The 13,167-nt window shown below is 38.0% G+C and overlaps 1 protein-coding gene and 1 non-coding gene across 2 annotated transcripts; both read right to left on the reverse strand.

Annotated features, from left to right (window-relative positions):
- Window positions 1-3,471: 3,471 nt before the first annotated feature.
- Window positions 3,472-10,973, reverse strand: LOC124838800 (putative plastid-lipid-associated protein 13, chloroplastic). The gene is made up of 7 exons (XM_047314490.2): window positions 10,663-10,973; window positions 9,760-9,881; window positions 9,610-9,693; window positions 9,363-9,459; window positions 5,760-5,976; window positions 4,749-4,801; window positions 3,472-3,831 (listed from the first exon to the last, which is right to left on the reverse strand). The coding sequence occupies exons 1-7, from the start codon at window positions 10,903-10,905 to the stop codon at window positions 3,736-3,738; spliced, it is 912 nt and encodes a 303-aa protein (XP_047170446.1). The 5' UTR covers window positions 10,906-10,973; the 3' UTR covers window positions 3,472-3,735.
- Window positions 10,974-11,526: 553 nt separating this feature from the next.
- Window positions 11,527-11,599, reverse strand: TRNAA-UGC (transfer RNA alanine (anticodon UGC)). The gene has a single exon. It is a non-coding gene; the product is annotated as a tRNA-Ala (tRNA).
- Between the last annotated feature and the right edge of the window lie 1,568 nt (window positions 11,600-13,167).

The following is a 13,167-nucleotide window of genomic DNA, read 5'->3' on the forward strand; positions in this document are numbered from 1 at the left end:
GCTGACGGTGTAGTTTTAATTTACGTGGCATTAAAAACGTGTGTGAATTATATTTTTTTAATTTTTGAATTAAAAAATTAAATGTACATAGTCGAGTTTCTACGCTCCGTTCCCAATTCCTTCACTCAGTCCTTCTGGCCGCACCCTTTCAACGCCGATTCCGTGACCTCTTTTTTCGTCGATTTCACCGGCTACGTCTCCAAGGCCGCGCAAGCGTCGCTGGATTTTGCCGAGGAGCTCACTGCCTTCGCCGGCGAAGTAATCATTTCCGCGATCGGCGAACCTCGCTCCAGCATGGAAGCCGTGCAGCTGGTGGCATTGCGGCTGCGCGCGGTTCCGGTGGCGGCATACCTCTTTCGAAAAGAGCTCCAGAGCTCCAGAACATTCAGAGCTCCAGAAAACAGTTCTAAGCCTAGAACATTCAAAGCTCCAGAAAACAGTTCTAAGCCTCTTGCCCGTGGGTGCCCAAAACTTGGTCCTCGCTGACCCAGTTGCGTGTTAGAGCTTGAAGTTGAATCATCAACACAAATTTCTTGTGCATGTCAGTGAAAAAAAGTTGTCACTTATAGATCTTAGCATGTAGTCCAGATGCGCACTAAGTAAGAAATATTTAGAGTTTGGGAGTAACTAAGTTTCACTCACTTTTCAGTGTTATCATGTTGCAGTAATTATAATTGAATTTTGCCTTTCTATTTGATCAGTTCACTTCATACAAGTTTCAATACTCTTGATATTGATTATGCATAGCTTTTTTTACACTGTATACAACGGATCTTCTGGGTATGTACCATAAACACGCTAGGAGTTTTTGTCTTTTTTTTTTTCTTTTGAGATATAGAGTGTGTTTATTAATAGGCTATTCTAGTGGTCTCCCTTTACCATTTATGTGCTGCTGAAGAAGTCATCTTCTGCCTTATGAAAATGGTAAAAAAGTTAATGTCAATTAACAAGCAGATGGAGTTTAACATTTTTCTTTTTATGTGTTTGCTTTTGCCTTATCAGTGAGCATAATTTTGATGCTCAGAGATATACACGAAACTTTTAAAACGTTTGATTGGAATTTGACAAAAAAGACCAGAGAATCATGATATGGATATGTCTTCCCCCTATAGAAAATGGTTTCAAAATAGTTAAACTAAATCATTTTGTTCAATAATATAATATTTTTGGCTATGCTTATTCTATTATTTTTAAATTATGAACCAGTTTTAAAATGTGAATATTGAGTTGGAAATATGTAAAGTGTCATGTGATATGCTTGCTACTAATGATAATTCACTGATTTTATGATGTCTTTCAAAAATCTGAACATATCTACCTTCGTCTGAACATAAATCTGGACTTCAAAACCTTCAAAATGGATCACAAGTATCTACCTTCCCCTTAAACAATAGAGTACAAAATAATTACCGAGGAACTCGCGTACTCATTTTATTGTACAAAGAAATACCTTTAATCTATATACTTTCAATTCAAACGGAATGAATAGTATGGTTTGACTCTACGAAGATATTTTGTCTAATGAAATCATCACTGATTGAGAAACAAGTAGGAGGATACAAGAAACCCCGAGCAGAACCGTGAGCTTGCCAGCAGAATTTGTCAACATGTGAGAGATTTGACTCTGTGAGCTTACCGTCAAAATAATCTTAGATCGACAAGGTCCACCAATGTCCACTGGATAGATAAGAAAAGTTTCCCCAGATGGAAAAACAAGATTTATAAATCCAGCGAGAGAACATGCGATTCCCCAAGCTTCCAGGAAGGCCTAAAAAGATAAATAAATAGACAAAGTCATGGGGACATTCCTAATCCTACCCAGTCCTTTCAGACAAATTATCATACATTTCATGGGCTGTTATGAAATCTACGATAAACAATTTCAAGCAAAAGAATCATCTAAATAAACATTATTAAGCAAATCGGTCATTGTGAAGTTACACAAATAGAAGGAAGCAATTACCTCAGTGTCATTGTGAAGACCATCCCCTTTAGCACCATAATCACCGACATAAAGAACCCATTTCGATCTAGTTCGTGCTCTTCTCCACCTGGAACGTGGGTGCTGGATCACAGAATCAAACCCTTCTGCACGAGTGAGATATGGAGTGACAAGTACATTTACATGAATGAAGATAATCACAAATGCCCAACTGAAACAATATCTGAGGTTCTTCATTTTCTTTCAGATTCCGACCATCCACAGGTTTCGTGACAGAATCTTAGGTTGCTGGTTCAGCAGGAACAACTACTAAAAGAGTATCACGTGACAGAAACACCATTTGAAAACACTGCACATTACTACCACAACGTCAGTGGCGATGTTTCTATTCTATTCATCAAACCATAACCGAACCTAATTGCAATTTACATCTGCATGCAATTCAATTTTTCTCAATAAATGTCACATTCATGGCGCAAAATTAAACTATTTTAGCATAGAATTTATCTCTTGTTAATCTAATACTTGCAAGACCCGAAATTTCCTTTTCTCGTACCCTTCTTTCCTTACTACAAGAACTGCATCCCAATGATAAAGAATTTCGTGCTATGTCGTTTTTTTCACTCTCTTTCTCTTGTTTTTTCTTGCTCTGCCCAGGTTGCTAAATTAGTAAATGGTAGACTATGAAGGCAGTGAGCTCCTCGGCAAAATCCAGCGACGCTTGCGCGGCCTTGGAGACGTAGCCGGTGAAATCGACGAAAAAAGAGGTCACGGAATCGGCGTTGAAAGGGTGCGGCCAGAAGGACTGAGTGAAGGAATTGGGAACGGAGCGTAGAATCTCAAAAATTAAAAAAATATAATTCACACACGTTTTTAATGCCACATAAATTAAAACTACACCGTCAGCATGCCACGTAATACTTTCCTTAACGGCGTTTATTCAATTTGACGGCAGACCCCTAATTGCTCAAATTTTACAAAAATAAGGATCCAATTGAGACGCCGAAAAGAAAAGGGACCTATTTGAGATTCACGCCGAAAATAGGGACCTACCGAGACATTAGACCTTTCAGAATATCTCTCTTTGTAACACATTAAGAATTTCATTGCAGCATGCAGATTTTTAATTTCTTTTATGTTTATTGAAATATTTCTCAATTCCCTCTTGTTTCTAGATTACATGTTCTATAATTATTCTTGAATATATTATGAAATAAAAATTCCAAAAAGGTTAATTAGGTCTTTCAGGTTTAAGATGTTATGAGCTTGGTAATCAGAAAAAGCATATGAAAAGTGTGCATGTAAAACTTTTGTTTGGGAATTTTGAAAATTTAAAAGAGGGTAAGATGACTTTTTGAAGGGTGCGGGAAGAAAGAGGTTATGAAGAAAAGATAACCAAAATAAATGTCAATCTAAAATTGTAAGCTTTTATTTTCTTTATTTTCTAGAATCATTGACATCGACCCAATTGGATCAAAGCCAGAAAAATTGAAAAATTAACATAAACTAATGGCAGAATTTCTATAGAATTGGATCAAAGGCAGATATTTATTTCATTTCATTTCACCAATTATGGTTGTATGAGTAGCATTATATAATTTCTACACCAAAGAGCCACTTTGTTGTGAAACAAAGAATGAAATCCATGGTTTTGTAAGAATTTGTGTCAGCTTCAACCCATATTCACATTTCTACCCTCTGTAGAAAAAGAAAAAGGAGTTTCCAGAGAAATTTGACTCATCATCATGAGCAAGGAGGGACAAAAATTCAGTTCCCAAGTCTATATAGAAGTTCTAGCTTTCATACTCTGGACTAGAATCTCCCAAGGAAGATGGTGCTGCATCCAACCTCGTTAAAACTTCAGGAATCCCAGCGGTGTTTCTTATTATCTGGCATCAAAAACCAACATAAACATGCAGATATAACCACAATTTGATCTTGTTATTTATACGTAAAAATGGTATGCATTCAATCTAGGACTACCCTTTAATTGACTCAGACCAATTAAAACAAAAAGGAAAGAGTAAGAAGAACATTTGAATCATATCTCTTTGTTTTCTTTTCTTTTCTTCCATGTTACTGTCACTATCACAACCAGTAGAGATAGACAGAAATATACAAGAGCAGCTTGAAAGTAACAAGCAATTTACATTAGTTTCTGTTTCTATAATTTAGAAACTTTCATCAAGCCATAGAAACTAAGAGGACGCCTACGACAATTGTCAATATCTAGAACAATTTTAGTGACACTAAACATATAAAGCAAGAAAAAAGAAGTGTAACTAGCATAGCTATTTTGACATGATAAAACAACAATAGATGCCTAGCATTAAGCAATTAATTATGACTAAATATATACTACTTTCTTTTTCGGGTGAATTAGCAAGTGTTACTTTTTTCACGAGAAAAGGATAAGACATAAGCATGTGTTACTCATGGTATGATCAAAAATTTAAACGCCTCTCATTCCTAATCACATTATAAGAATGCCTCATCACACTCCAATTTGGTAATTCAAGTAAAATACATCCAGAACTCCAATTGAAAAAGCTTTTCAGTTATGCAAGATTGAACACATATTACAACTTTGACAACGTCTATTTAAAACTCCTTATTCCAAAAAATGGCCATATACCCGTATCAAATTTATATCAGTTGTAATAGGACTTGAATCTATGCTTCTTAGTGTATGCATCAAAATTTGGGATTTCAGATTAGCTTTGTCAGCATTGTCATCTACAACGGCCCGCACATGCATCAAATTTATTAAAAAAATGACTACTGAAAATAAGTATGTCAAACTTACAAGTATCTCCTCATCGAGATATGAAATCATGAAGAGCCTTTGAAAGCTGCCACCTTCATACACAAGAAAAGGGAATGGGGTTTTCACATCAAAATCTGAATAATAGTGCAAGTTGAATATACATTTGTGTACACATGGTGACTGAAATAGCACGAAAGGTCAAGGCTTTATTGAATGAAAGCAAGTGAAGAACTTCTTGTGAGAATGATACATATTCTAGATACTTTGAGAGATCTAGACTCACTAATCTTGTTAGATCAAGCGCTTACCACTAAGATAAAAGTTATAGAGTCATAATGCATTTTTTCTATTTAAAAGTGTAGTAGCTCAAGTGTTACAATTTGACTATAACATGATCCAGCTAACTTCCACCACATGAAAATTGATGCAATTTGCAACATAGTCCTTGTTCAACATTCCAAATCCACCAAATAGTATTAATTTCCGTTTCGTAGTTATTAAACGGTTTACATCACAGTTTATAACAGAAAAATAACGCTTAAGTGGGCCCACCCAGCTGTTGCCCAAATTCCCTCTACATATATTTGCTTAATCACAGTCAAGTTATTATCCTATCTTTTTGCATATATATGTTTTGAGAGTAAAATAATCAAATAATGTTATAGTGGACATTACCAACATAAGACATTTCAGAATTGTTCTCGGCTATGTAACCATTTCAAGCGAGGCCACAAAAAGTACATTATTTCTTTCTACAGAAATAAGTTACATGTATCTTTAACAATTGACGGAAGTATAAAAAGATTAATCACAAGGATGGCATAACACAATTTTTAATATCTGGATGAAATGACAGAAACATAAACGAGGTTCAAGTTTCATAGAGATAAAGTATTTTCCAACTATTGGTTCCACAGTTTTATGTTCCAACCATGATTATATTGGAGTGCAAAGTGAAATGAAACAAAAATTCAAAAGATGGCGCATATCAACAAGAACACTTCTGTCAAAGAACTTGAGAATGAATATAGAAAATTAACAATAGCTTACTTAGAGGAACTTTCAGCCCATTGGCAACAGGATCACGTATAGGGGCAGGAAGTTGTTGGAAAGCATTAGCTGCCTGCCCAAGTGCCCCTTTAAGCTGTTCCGGTACTCTCTCTTCAATAATTGTTGGTGACACAAAACCCCCTTCAACATACTCCTCTTTCATTCTAAGTGGCCCCTCCACAGATAACTTGGTTGAGAGAATGATTTTACTATCAATCTACACTTGATCACAAAGTTGATTCAAAATACAATAATCACAAGAATACAATCAACAAAGACAAAGTTAAACATGACAAAACATTGTACAATAATATGTTATGTAGGCATTATCATAGCTTTTAAGAAAAATACCAACTAAAACTAACTTGAAGGTCAAGTTGTATAGATGAATTCCCAAACTAGTTTTACATGCTACTACTGAGTATAACTATTAAACACTTTTCCATGTTTGATTGAATGGCTGGGAATCCGTTGGGTTCTCTTGATTACACTTTCTAACACAAAATTTCACATTCTGGGGCACCAAACGTGAGAGCAATTTTTTGTAGCTTTGACGTTCAACAAAAACCATCATTAATTCAAACACGCTCTAATTGTTTAAATTAATACATGTTTACAGTAATTCTATTTTATTAAAAAAAAGTCAATTAAGAATGTTTAGTTATAACTGCAAGCAAGATCGTTTCTCCAATTCTTCTGTTACTATTTTCCCTCTTCCCATAAACAAGCAAATCTATCTTTTATACTTTGATTAACAGGCTACTAGTGCATGCCCCACTCTCTAGTATAGGAATAGGAATGAACCATTTAGCATCATGCAGATACTAAAAATGGCTACAATGGCAATGGAATAACACTCATATCAGAGAATATAATGCAGCTATTCGCTGTTCATTCCTGCAGCCAAACCAAAGGTCACACATATTCCAGCCCAAAACATTACTTCAAACGATTTAATTGGAATGATAGAAGCAATCCCCACAAAAGTTGGTGTTAGCAGTGTAAATAAAATCATTCATGTATCTGACCTAACAACTTTAATTTTAGGTATAGTTACTGCGATACATGTATGTCCAAATGGTCTAGAATCTGTATTTTCTGTCTACATCTGTTAGGTTCCTGTTTCGAAACCTAACGTCCAAATGGTCTAGAATCTGTATTTTCTGTCTACAACTGTTAGGTTCCTGTTTCGAAGCCTAACGATGGCAACTCACTCACACAATCACAGCCAGGAAACACTTAGAAAAGAATGAATTATTTGTATTCTCATCACCAAAAGTATCGCACAATCAGTATCTGGGAGCATAACCTCCCTCCATCTAACGAGAGCCTAACTCCCCTCACTAGGTTCAAGACTTGTATATACGAAAGAATATCACTCACCTCTCCACAGACTTACCAAAGGTTTACATTTATAGGCCCCTTGCCCGCCTTCTCCACTATTCCCCCGTTCGGTTCTTTCACCCCTATCTTATATCCTATCATTACACACCGCTGCAAAACAACCTTGTCCTCAAGGTTGGAACAATGAAACTTGAGCCCATTGCATTGTGATGTGGTCTTATCATAGGGAGAGAACCCGCTGACTACTACTTGTAACTTCAGGTTTGGAGGCTTAGGTGGTGGCAACTCCTCCCCCACTATCTTCCATTCTTCCTCTTTCCTTCCTATCGCCCTCAATACCGTTCGGTTTTGACCTATACTAGTCAATATCGTTCGGTTTCGTCCTATATTGGTGAATACCGATTGGTTTTGTCCTATACTGGTCAAAATCGTTCGGTCCCCTATCGACCCGTGCAACTTCGTCGCTTTTGGCTGAATAAGGCCTCCAGCCGAGAGAGTGGACAACTCCGTTTGCTTCCGGTCTAATTCTGTTTCGAACTGCTCAACAACCGTACCACGCGTTCGTCCCCCAAATGACTCGTCTTCTACCCTGCTCCCATTCTCTACCTCCCGGGCATTGATTCTTCCATCCATTCTTCCCTCTGAGGTCTTCATTCCTTCTTTCACCACACTTCTCTCCCACTGATCCATCCCTCCTAGACCGTTCGGTTCTTTCTGTACTCTTCTGTTTGGGTCCACCAGTCCTCTCCCGTGCGGTTTCGGCCGTCCTGTCACGTTCGGTTTGCGCAGCCCTCTCCCGTTCGGTTCTGGCAGTACTCGACCGTTCGGTTCCTGAAATCCTCTCGGGTTCCCAGCTTGTAGTCCTAGCCCATTCGGTTCGGGCCGTCCTGTCACGTTCTGTTCGTGCAGTCCTCTCCCGTTCGATTCTGGCATTTCTCCCACGTTCGATGTTGGGACGTATTCTTCCGCGGTTCCCGACGGCTTATTGGCCGTCACCCTTTCAGAGATGGTGCCCCCGTTACGTTCTCCAAATCGCACCACCACAGCCCCCTTCAGGCCTTCCCAAGAACGATTCTTGGCTTTCTCCTTCCAGGCTCTGAACCAGTAGCCAGCGCTCCCCTCCATACTGATGTCCGCTAGGCGCATCCTTTCCTCCTCTGCCACACCTTGCAACTCGAAGAACTGCTCTGCCTCAGAGACCCACCCTAACGGATCAAACCCTTCGAAAGTGGGCAGTTCTACCCTTTTCTTCCCACTGGGTTGCACTTCATGGTGTTCATCCCCTCTCTCCCCTTCCTCTTCCTCTCGCCGGTCCCAATGTTGGCCATCCTGGTTGTGGCCTCGACCACCCAACATCCTTATGATTTCTTGCAAATCTTGGTGTATTGCAGCATAATCTTGGCATATTGCTGCATAATTTGGTTGCAGCTCCCTTGTCTGCGCCTTCATTGTATCAACCGCAATTTCCTTCACCCCCACACGATTCCGGCGGCGTCGATTCGGCAGTTTCTTGAAACGGCAACTTCTCGAAACGACAGCTTCTCGATACGGCAGCTTCTCGATACGGTAGCTTCTCGAACCGGAACACCCCACTTCGAATCCGGCAGCTCTCCTGTTAATACCGCTCGATGATCTGGCAGCTTCTCGAAACAGCAGGTCGAACCAATTTTTTAGGTTCCTGTTCGAAACCTAACAATGGCAACTCACTCACACAATCACAGCCAGGAAACACTTAGAAAAGAATGCATTATTTGTATTCTCATCACCAAAAGTATCGTACAATCAGTATCTGGGAGCATACCCTCCCTCCATCTAACGAGAGCCTAACCCCCTCACTAGGTTCAAGACCTGTATATACGAAAGAATATCACTCACCTCTCCACAGACTTACCAAAGGTTTACATTTATAGGCCCCTTGCCCGCCTTCTCCACTATTCCCCGTTCGGTTCTTTCACCCCTATCTTATATCCTATCAACATTCTTCTTATAAAAAGTTAAATTTCAGCACAAGGTAGGTAGGCCTACGCATTGTCCACACTTAAAGGCCAAAGGGCTGTTATGTGAGTGTTTAGGATGTCATATAAAACCATTCGTATGTCATGATCTAAACTTAGCTTTTCTGGATAACTGGTGCATGAAAATTGGAAGGGGTTAAAAACTTAAATTATATGCAGAAAATTACACCCGAAGCAATCAAAACTTTGTGAATGCCAAATCAAGATTTGTACATGCATAAAAAATTGCAACTCAGAAGTGTACCGAGTTTAATAATGTCAAGTTTGCAGTAATCTTTGCATTTCCATCCTTAATAACAACATCCATTTTTGACAAATTAGCCAAACTTGAAGGAAAGTTTCTGCACAGATACAAAAGCACACAATGGGATCAATCCAAATTTAATTTCCGATATAAAAACTTTACATTCTTATAAATCAAAAGAGACCAATATGAAGTCCCAAGATGATAATCGACAAGATAAAAGCAAATCTTCAAAGAGAAAACTCACTCAAATATAATCCTAGCAGCAAACAAACCTGGACTCCCAGAACCAAACCACTCAAAGTTCCAACGCCCCTCCAAGAAGGGTGACCTGTAGCATAAAATTGCATTAACATCTAATACAGAAGCATGGACATGGATAATTTCATTCACTTACGTTGTGGGGCGAGGGGTTGGATTAAGCCGCTCAAGACCAGTTATCCTTTCATTCACGTCAATCTTTTGCCATTCAGTAGTCTTCCCAGCGACTAAGGCCTCAAAACCCCCAGCATCTTTAAACTGAAAAGATGTCTCCGGTGTGAGTATGTTAAGAGTCTAAATTCAAAGATTGCACAAACGACATAAGCAAATTACTCCTTTTCATATTTAACTCAAGTCTATCACCGTTCTAGCAGGTAACCAGGTTCATCTGCAGACACAACGCACTAATAGAATCTAGAGTAACTTACAGCCACAATCCCCTGAACTTTCTTGAGATTGCACATATCTATCTTGGTTTTTTAGCATTTACAGCAACCTCCCTTACAAAGATACCAGATAAAATTTTCCACTATCCCACATCAGCACAACAGCAAAATTCCACCTCGTTTTCTTAACATAAGAAACAGAAATAAACAAGAAAAGCATTTGTTTGGAAATCAAAATAAAAGGATGGAAATCGTCCACAAACCTAGGCCTTAACAACAATTCAAACCAATCACAGTGCATGATGTATACCTATACAGTATCCACACATGTTGACAATTTCATGCCACCAATGTCACAAAAAACCGGCTGCAAGCACAATTATAGCCACAACATCATGGTTTTCAGGGTCTCCATACCCCATTTCTTAACAAATCATCCCCAACCGCAATTTAAAACCTCGTACCCCTCCCCCCAAAAATTAAAACAGTAAAACTAAACAAAAACGAAAAAGAGGTGGTATTAACATACCCATTATCTAAAACAGCAACAAGTTATTTTCTTTACAAACAAAAAGCAAAACAAAGGCCCAAAAGCAAATGGGTAGGTCCCAAAAAACGCAAATTGGGAATATACTCAAGAAAAAGAGGCTCACGGCGAGAAGAAGCGATTCTTTGGCGGACAGGCGTTCCATTTCCTTGGCGTACGCTGCAGGGGCACCCTGAACGGCTTGCTGAACCATGGCTCTGCACACACGGAAGCTTGTTCTGGTTGAGGCTCTCTGGGGTGCAGCCAGTGTCAACGAAGACTGAGAAGAGAATTTGGAAGAGGAGCATGGGATGCACATGGCGATTGCCGAAATACAGCCATGTGAAGAAGCTGAAGCAGTCATTGACATTGTTTGAAATGAATTGAGTGAATGAATGAAAGGTTTGTTGTCTCTTAAGGAAGTGCTTCTTCAATTTGTCATCACTCGCCAATTGTTAGTTGAAAAACACTTATACTGACAAACAACACCAATTGGCTGTCTCATTTTTTTACTATAATCTTCAGTTTCACTTTCTTTCTCTTAATCCTAACCTCACCATTCCCAACATAACTCCACGTTGGTTACTTTTTATTCATTGGATAATTTTTTTCTTTCTATAATTTTAAAATTTTAATTTTGTGTTCTTTGTTTAATTTTGAAATACATTTTGAAAATTCAAATAATTTAATAAAGTTTTGTAAAATGATAAAAATAATTTAAAGAGAACTTAAAATTTTAAAGGGGTGCATTCTAAAGGTAGAAAATCTTTAATGAACAAAAACAATTTAAAACTAAACTCAAAAAGGAAAAATTGCATTTATTTAATATTTCATTAATTTATACTCTTAAAGTTTAAAACATTTATTAAACTAACATACATTAATTCATACGAATTAATGATATAGGATTATTCTGGCAAAATTCATTAAATTCAGCCTTGAAAAATTGTAGCAGCTAAAGCAATTAAAATCTCAAAAATCAAAACAACTTTGGAGATGCGGGGTATCGAACCCCGTGCCTCTCGCATGCAAAGCGAGCGCTCTACCATTTGAGCTACATCCCCAAGAGAAAGTTAACAAAAATACATTTCTTTTAGCTTTTAACCTCGTTCATTTGACACGCAACATGTTAGCATATTTACACACAAAAATTTAGATTTTTCGTAATTGCATTTATCAGCATTGATGTTCGATAATTCCACATATTTAATTATGCATATAGACATATCGACTATGTACATTTTTTGTTTTTATTTTTGTGAATTTTTTTTATTTTGATTCTTTATTTTTTGAAATTTTCAATTGAGTCCTAAAAAGTGCTAATTTAAATTAATTGGACTCTTGTCGTTAAAGTTGGTTAGCGAAATTAAGTTTTTTATGAAGTGGAAGATTGACGTGGCAAACTTTTTAGACGTGGCATGCTGAAAGATTTATACGTGATAATAGGGTTTCTGAAATGGGATTTAATAATAGAATTTTCGGGTAATTCTTACTGCTGGTGCTTCTTCTTCTTCTTGTGAATCATCCAATGTTGTTGTTGTTTACTTCCTACTTGTTTTTTTGCATTATTTTTTTTTTCTTAAAAAAGTTTGTGTGCTCTGATAATTCTTACTGTAATAAAACACAATGAATCTGGTTTATGATAAGAACAAAACAAGTTTTCTTTTCTTTATTTTTCAGTTGATTTTGTTGTTTCATCGTTCAAAGTGTTATCATAAATTAGCCCAGTCTACTGTGTTTGGTATACATCTTGTGACAATGGTGACCAATTTTGGGATTGAATTATCGTATGCAGCGCAGTGTTATTTTGTTTAAAATCCTTACTTTTTGAATGTGTCAAAGAGGTGATGTGAATATTTCACATCCAGAAAAACCCTCATTTCGACTGGTTTTAATAAAAAATTACTTTTCAGAAAAGAACTGAATTATTGTTGGTTCTTTCTAGAAAACGTCATTGATGTTGCTCCTTCACAAAAATACATAGGGGCTTCGCCAAAAATCCCCCAAATCACGACCACCACAAGTTCCTCTCACTCCTCTTTGCCTCCAAACACAATGCCTTTAACCTTTGTAAAATCGCTTTCTCTCTCTTCAATGTCTATCTCTCTTTCTTTCTCTCCCTCTCTATTTCATGTTTTTTTCTCTGCTGCAATTTTAGAATTTTAGATTAATTTTGGAAGAGAAAACAAATTGTCTGTCGAGACAGAAAAGACCAGAATATAAGGCGGGGAGAGTTTCTTCTCTCCTCAATGGAAGGCGGCGGACAGGTTCCTCCTTCGGCCACCGCCGCCATTACAACGACCGTTAATGTCACCGCCTCGCCTCCTCCGCTCGTGGATCCCTCCGTTAATGTCACAACAAGGAGAAACTACCCTGGTTGAGAAAGATGAGCTTTCGACCTACAACCGGAGGCACCGCCGATCGGAAGCGTCGCCGGCCCGTTCCCTTCCTCTTCCAAAACGGGTTCACCAAATCGCGAGAAACGCCGAACCGTGCATCCACCACTACGCTCCAACCACCATTTCCACTTTTCTATACTCATTGCTTCTTTCTTCTCTATCTGTTGGGTCTCTCTTTGTTGTTTGTCTCTCTGGGAAGAAGATTTCTGGGTAGGATTTCTGGGTGGTGCTTG

Source organism: Vigna umbellata, chromosome 8 (genome assembly GCF_029865625.1).
Source record: "Vigna umbellata cultivar VRB3 chromosome 8, Vumbellata_1.0, whole genome shotgun sequence".
Lineage (NCBI taxonomy): Eukaryota > Viridiplantae > Streptophyta > Magnoliopsida > Fabales > Fabaceae > Vigna > Vigna umbellata.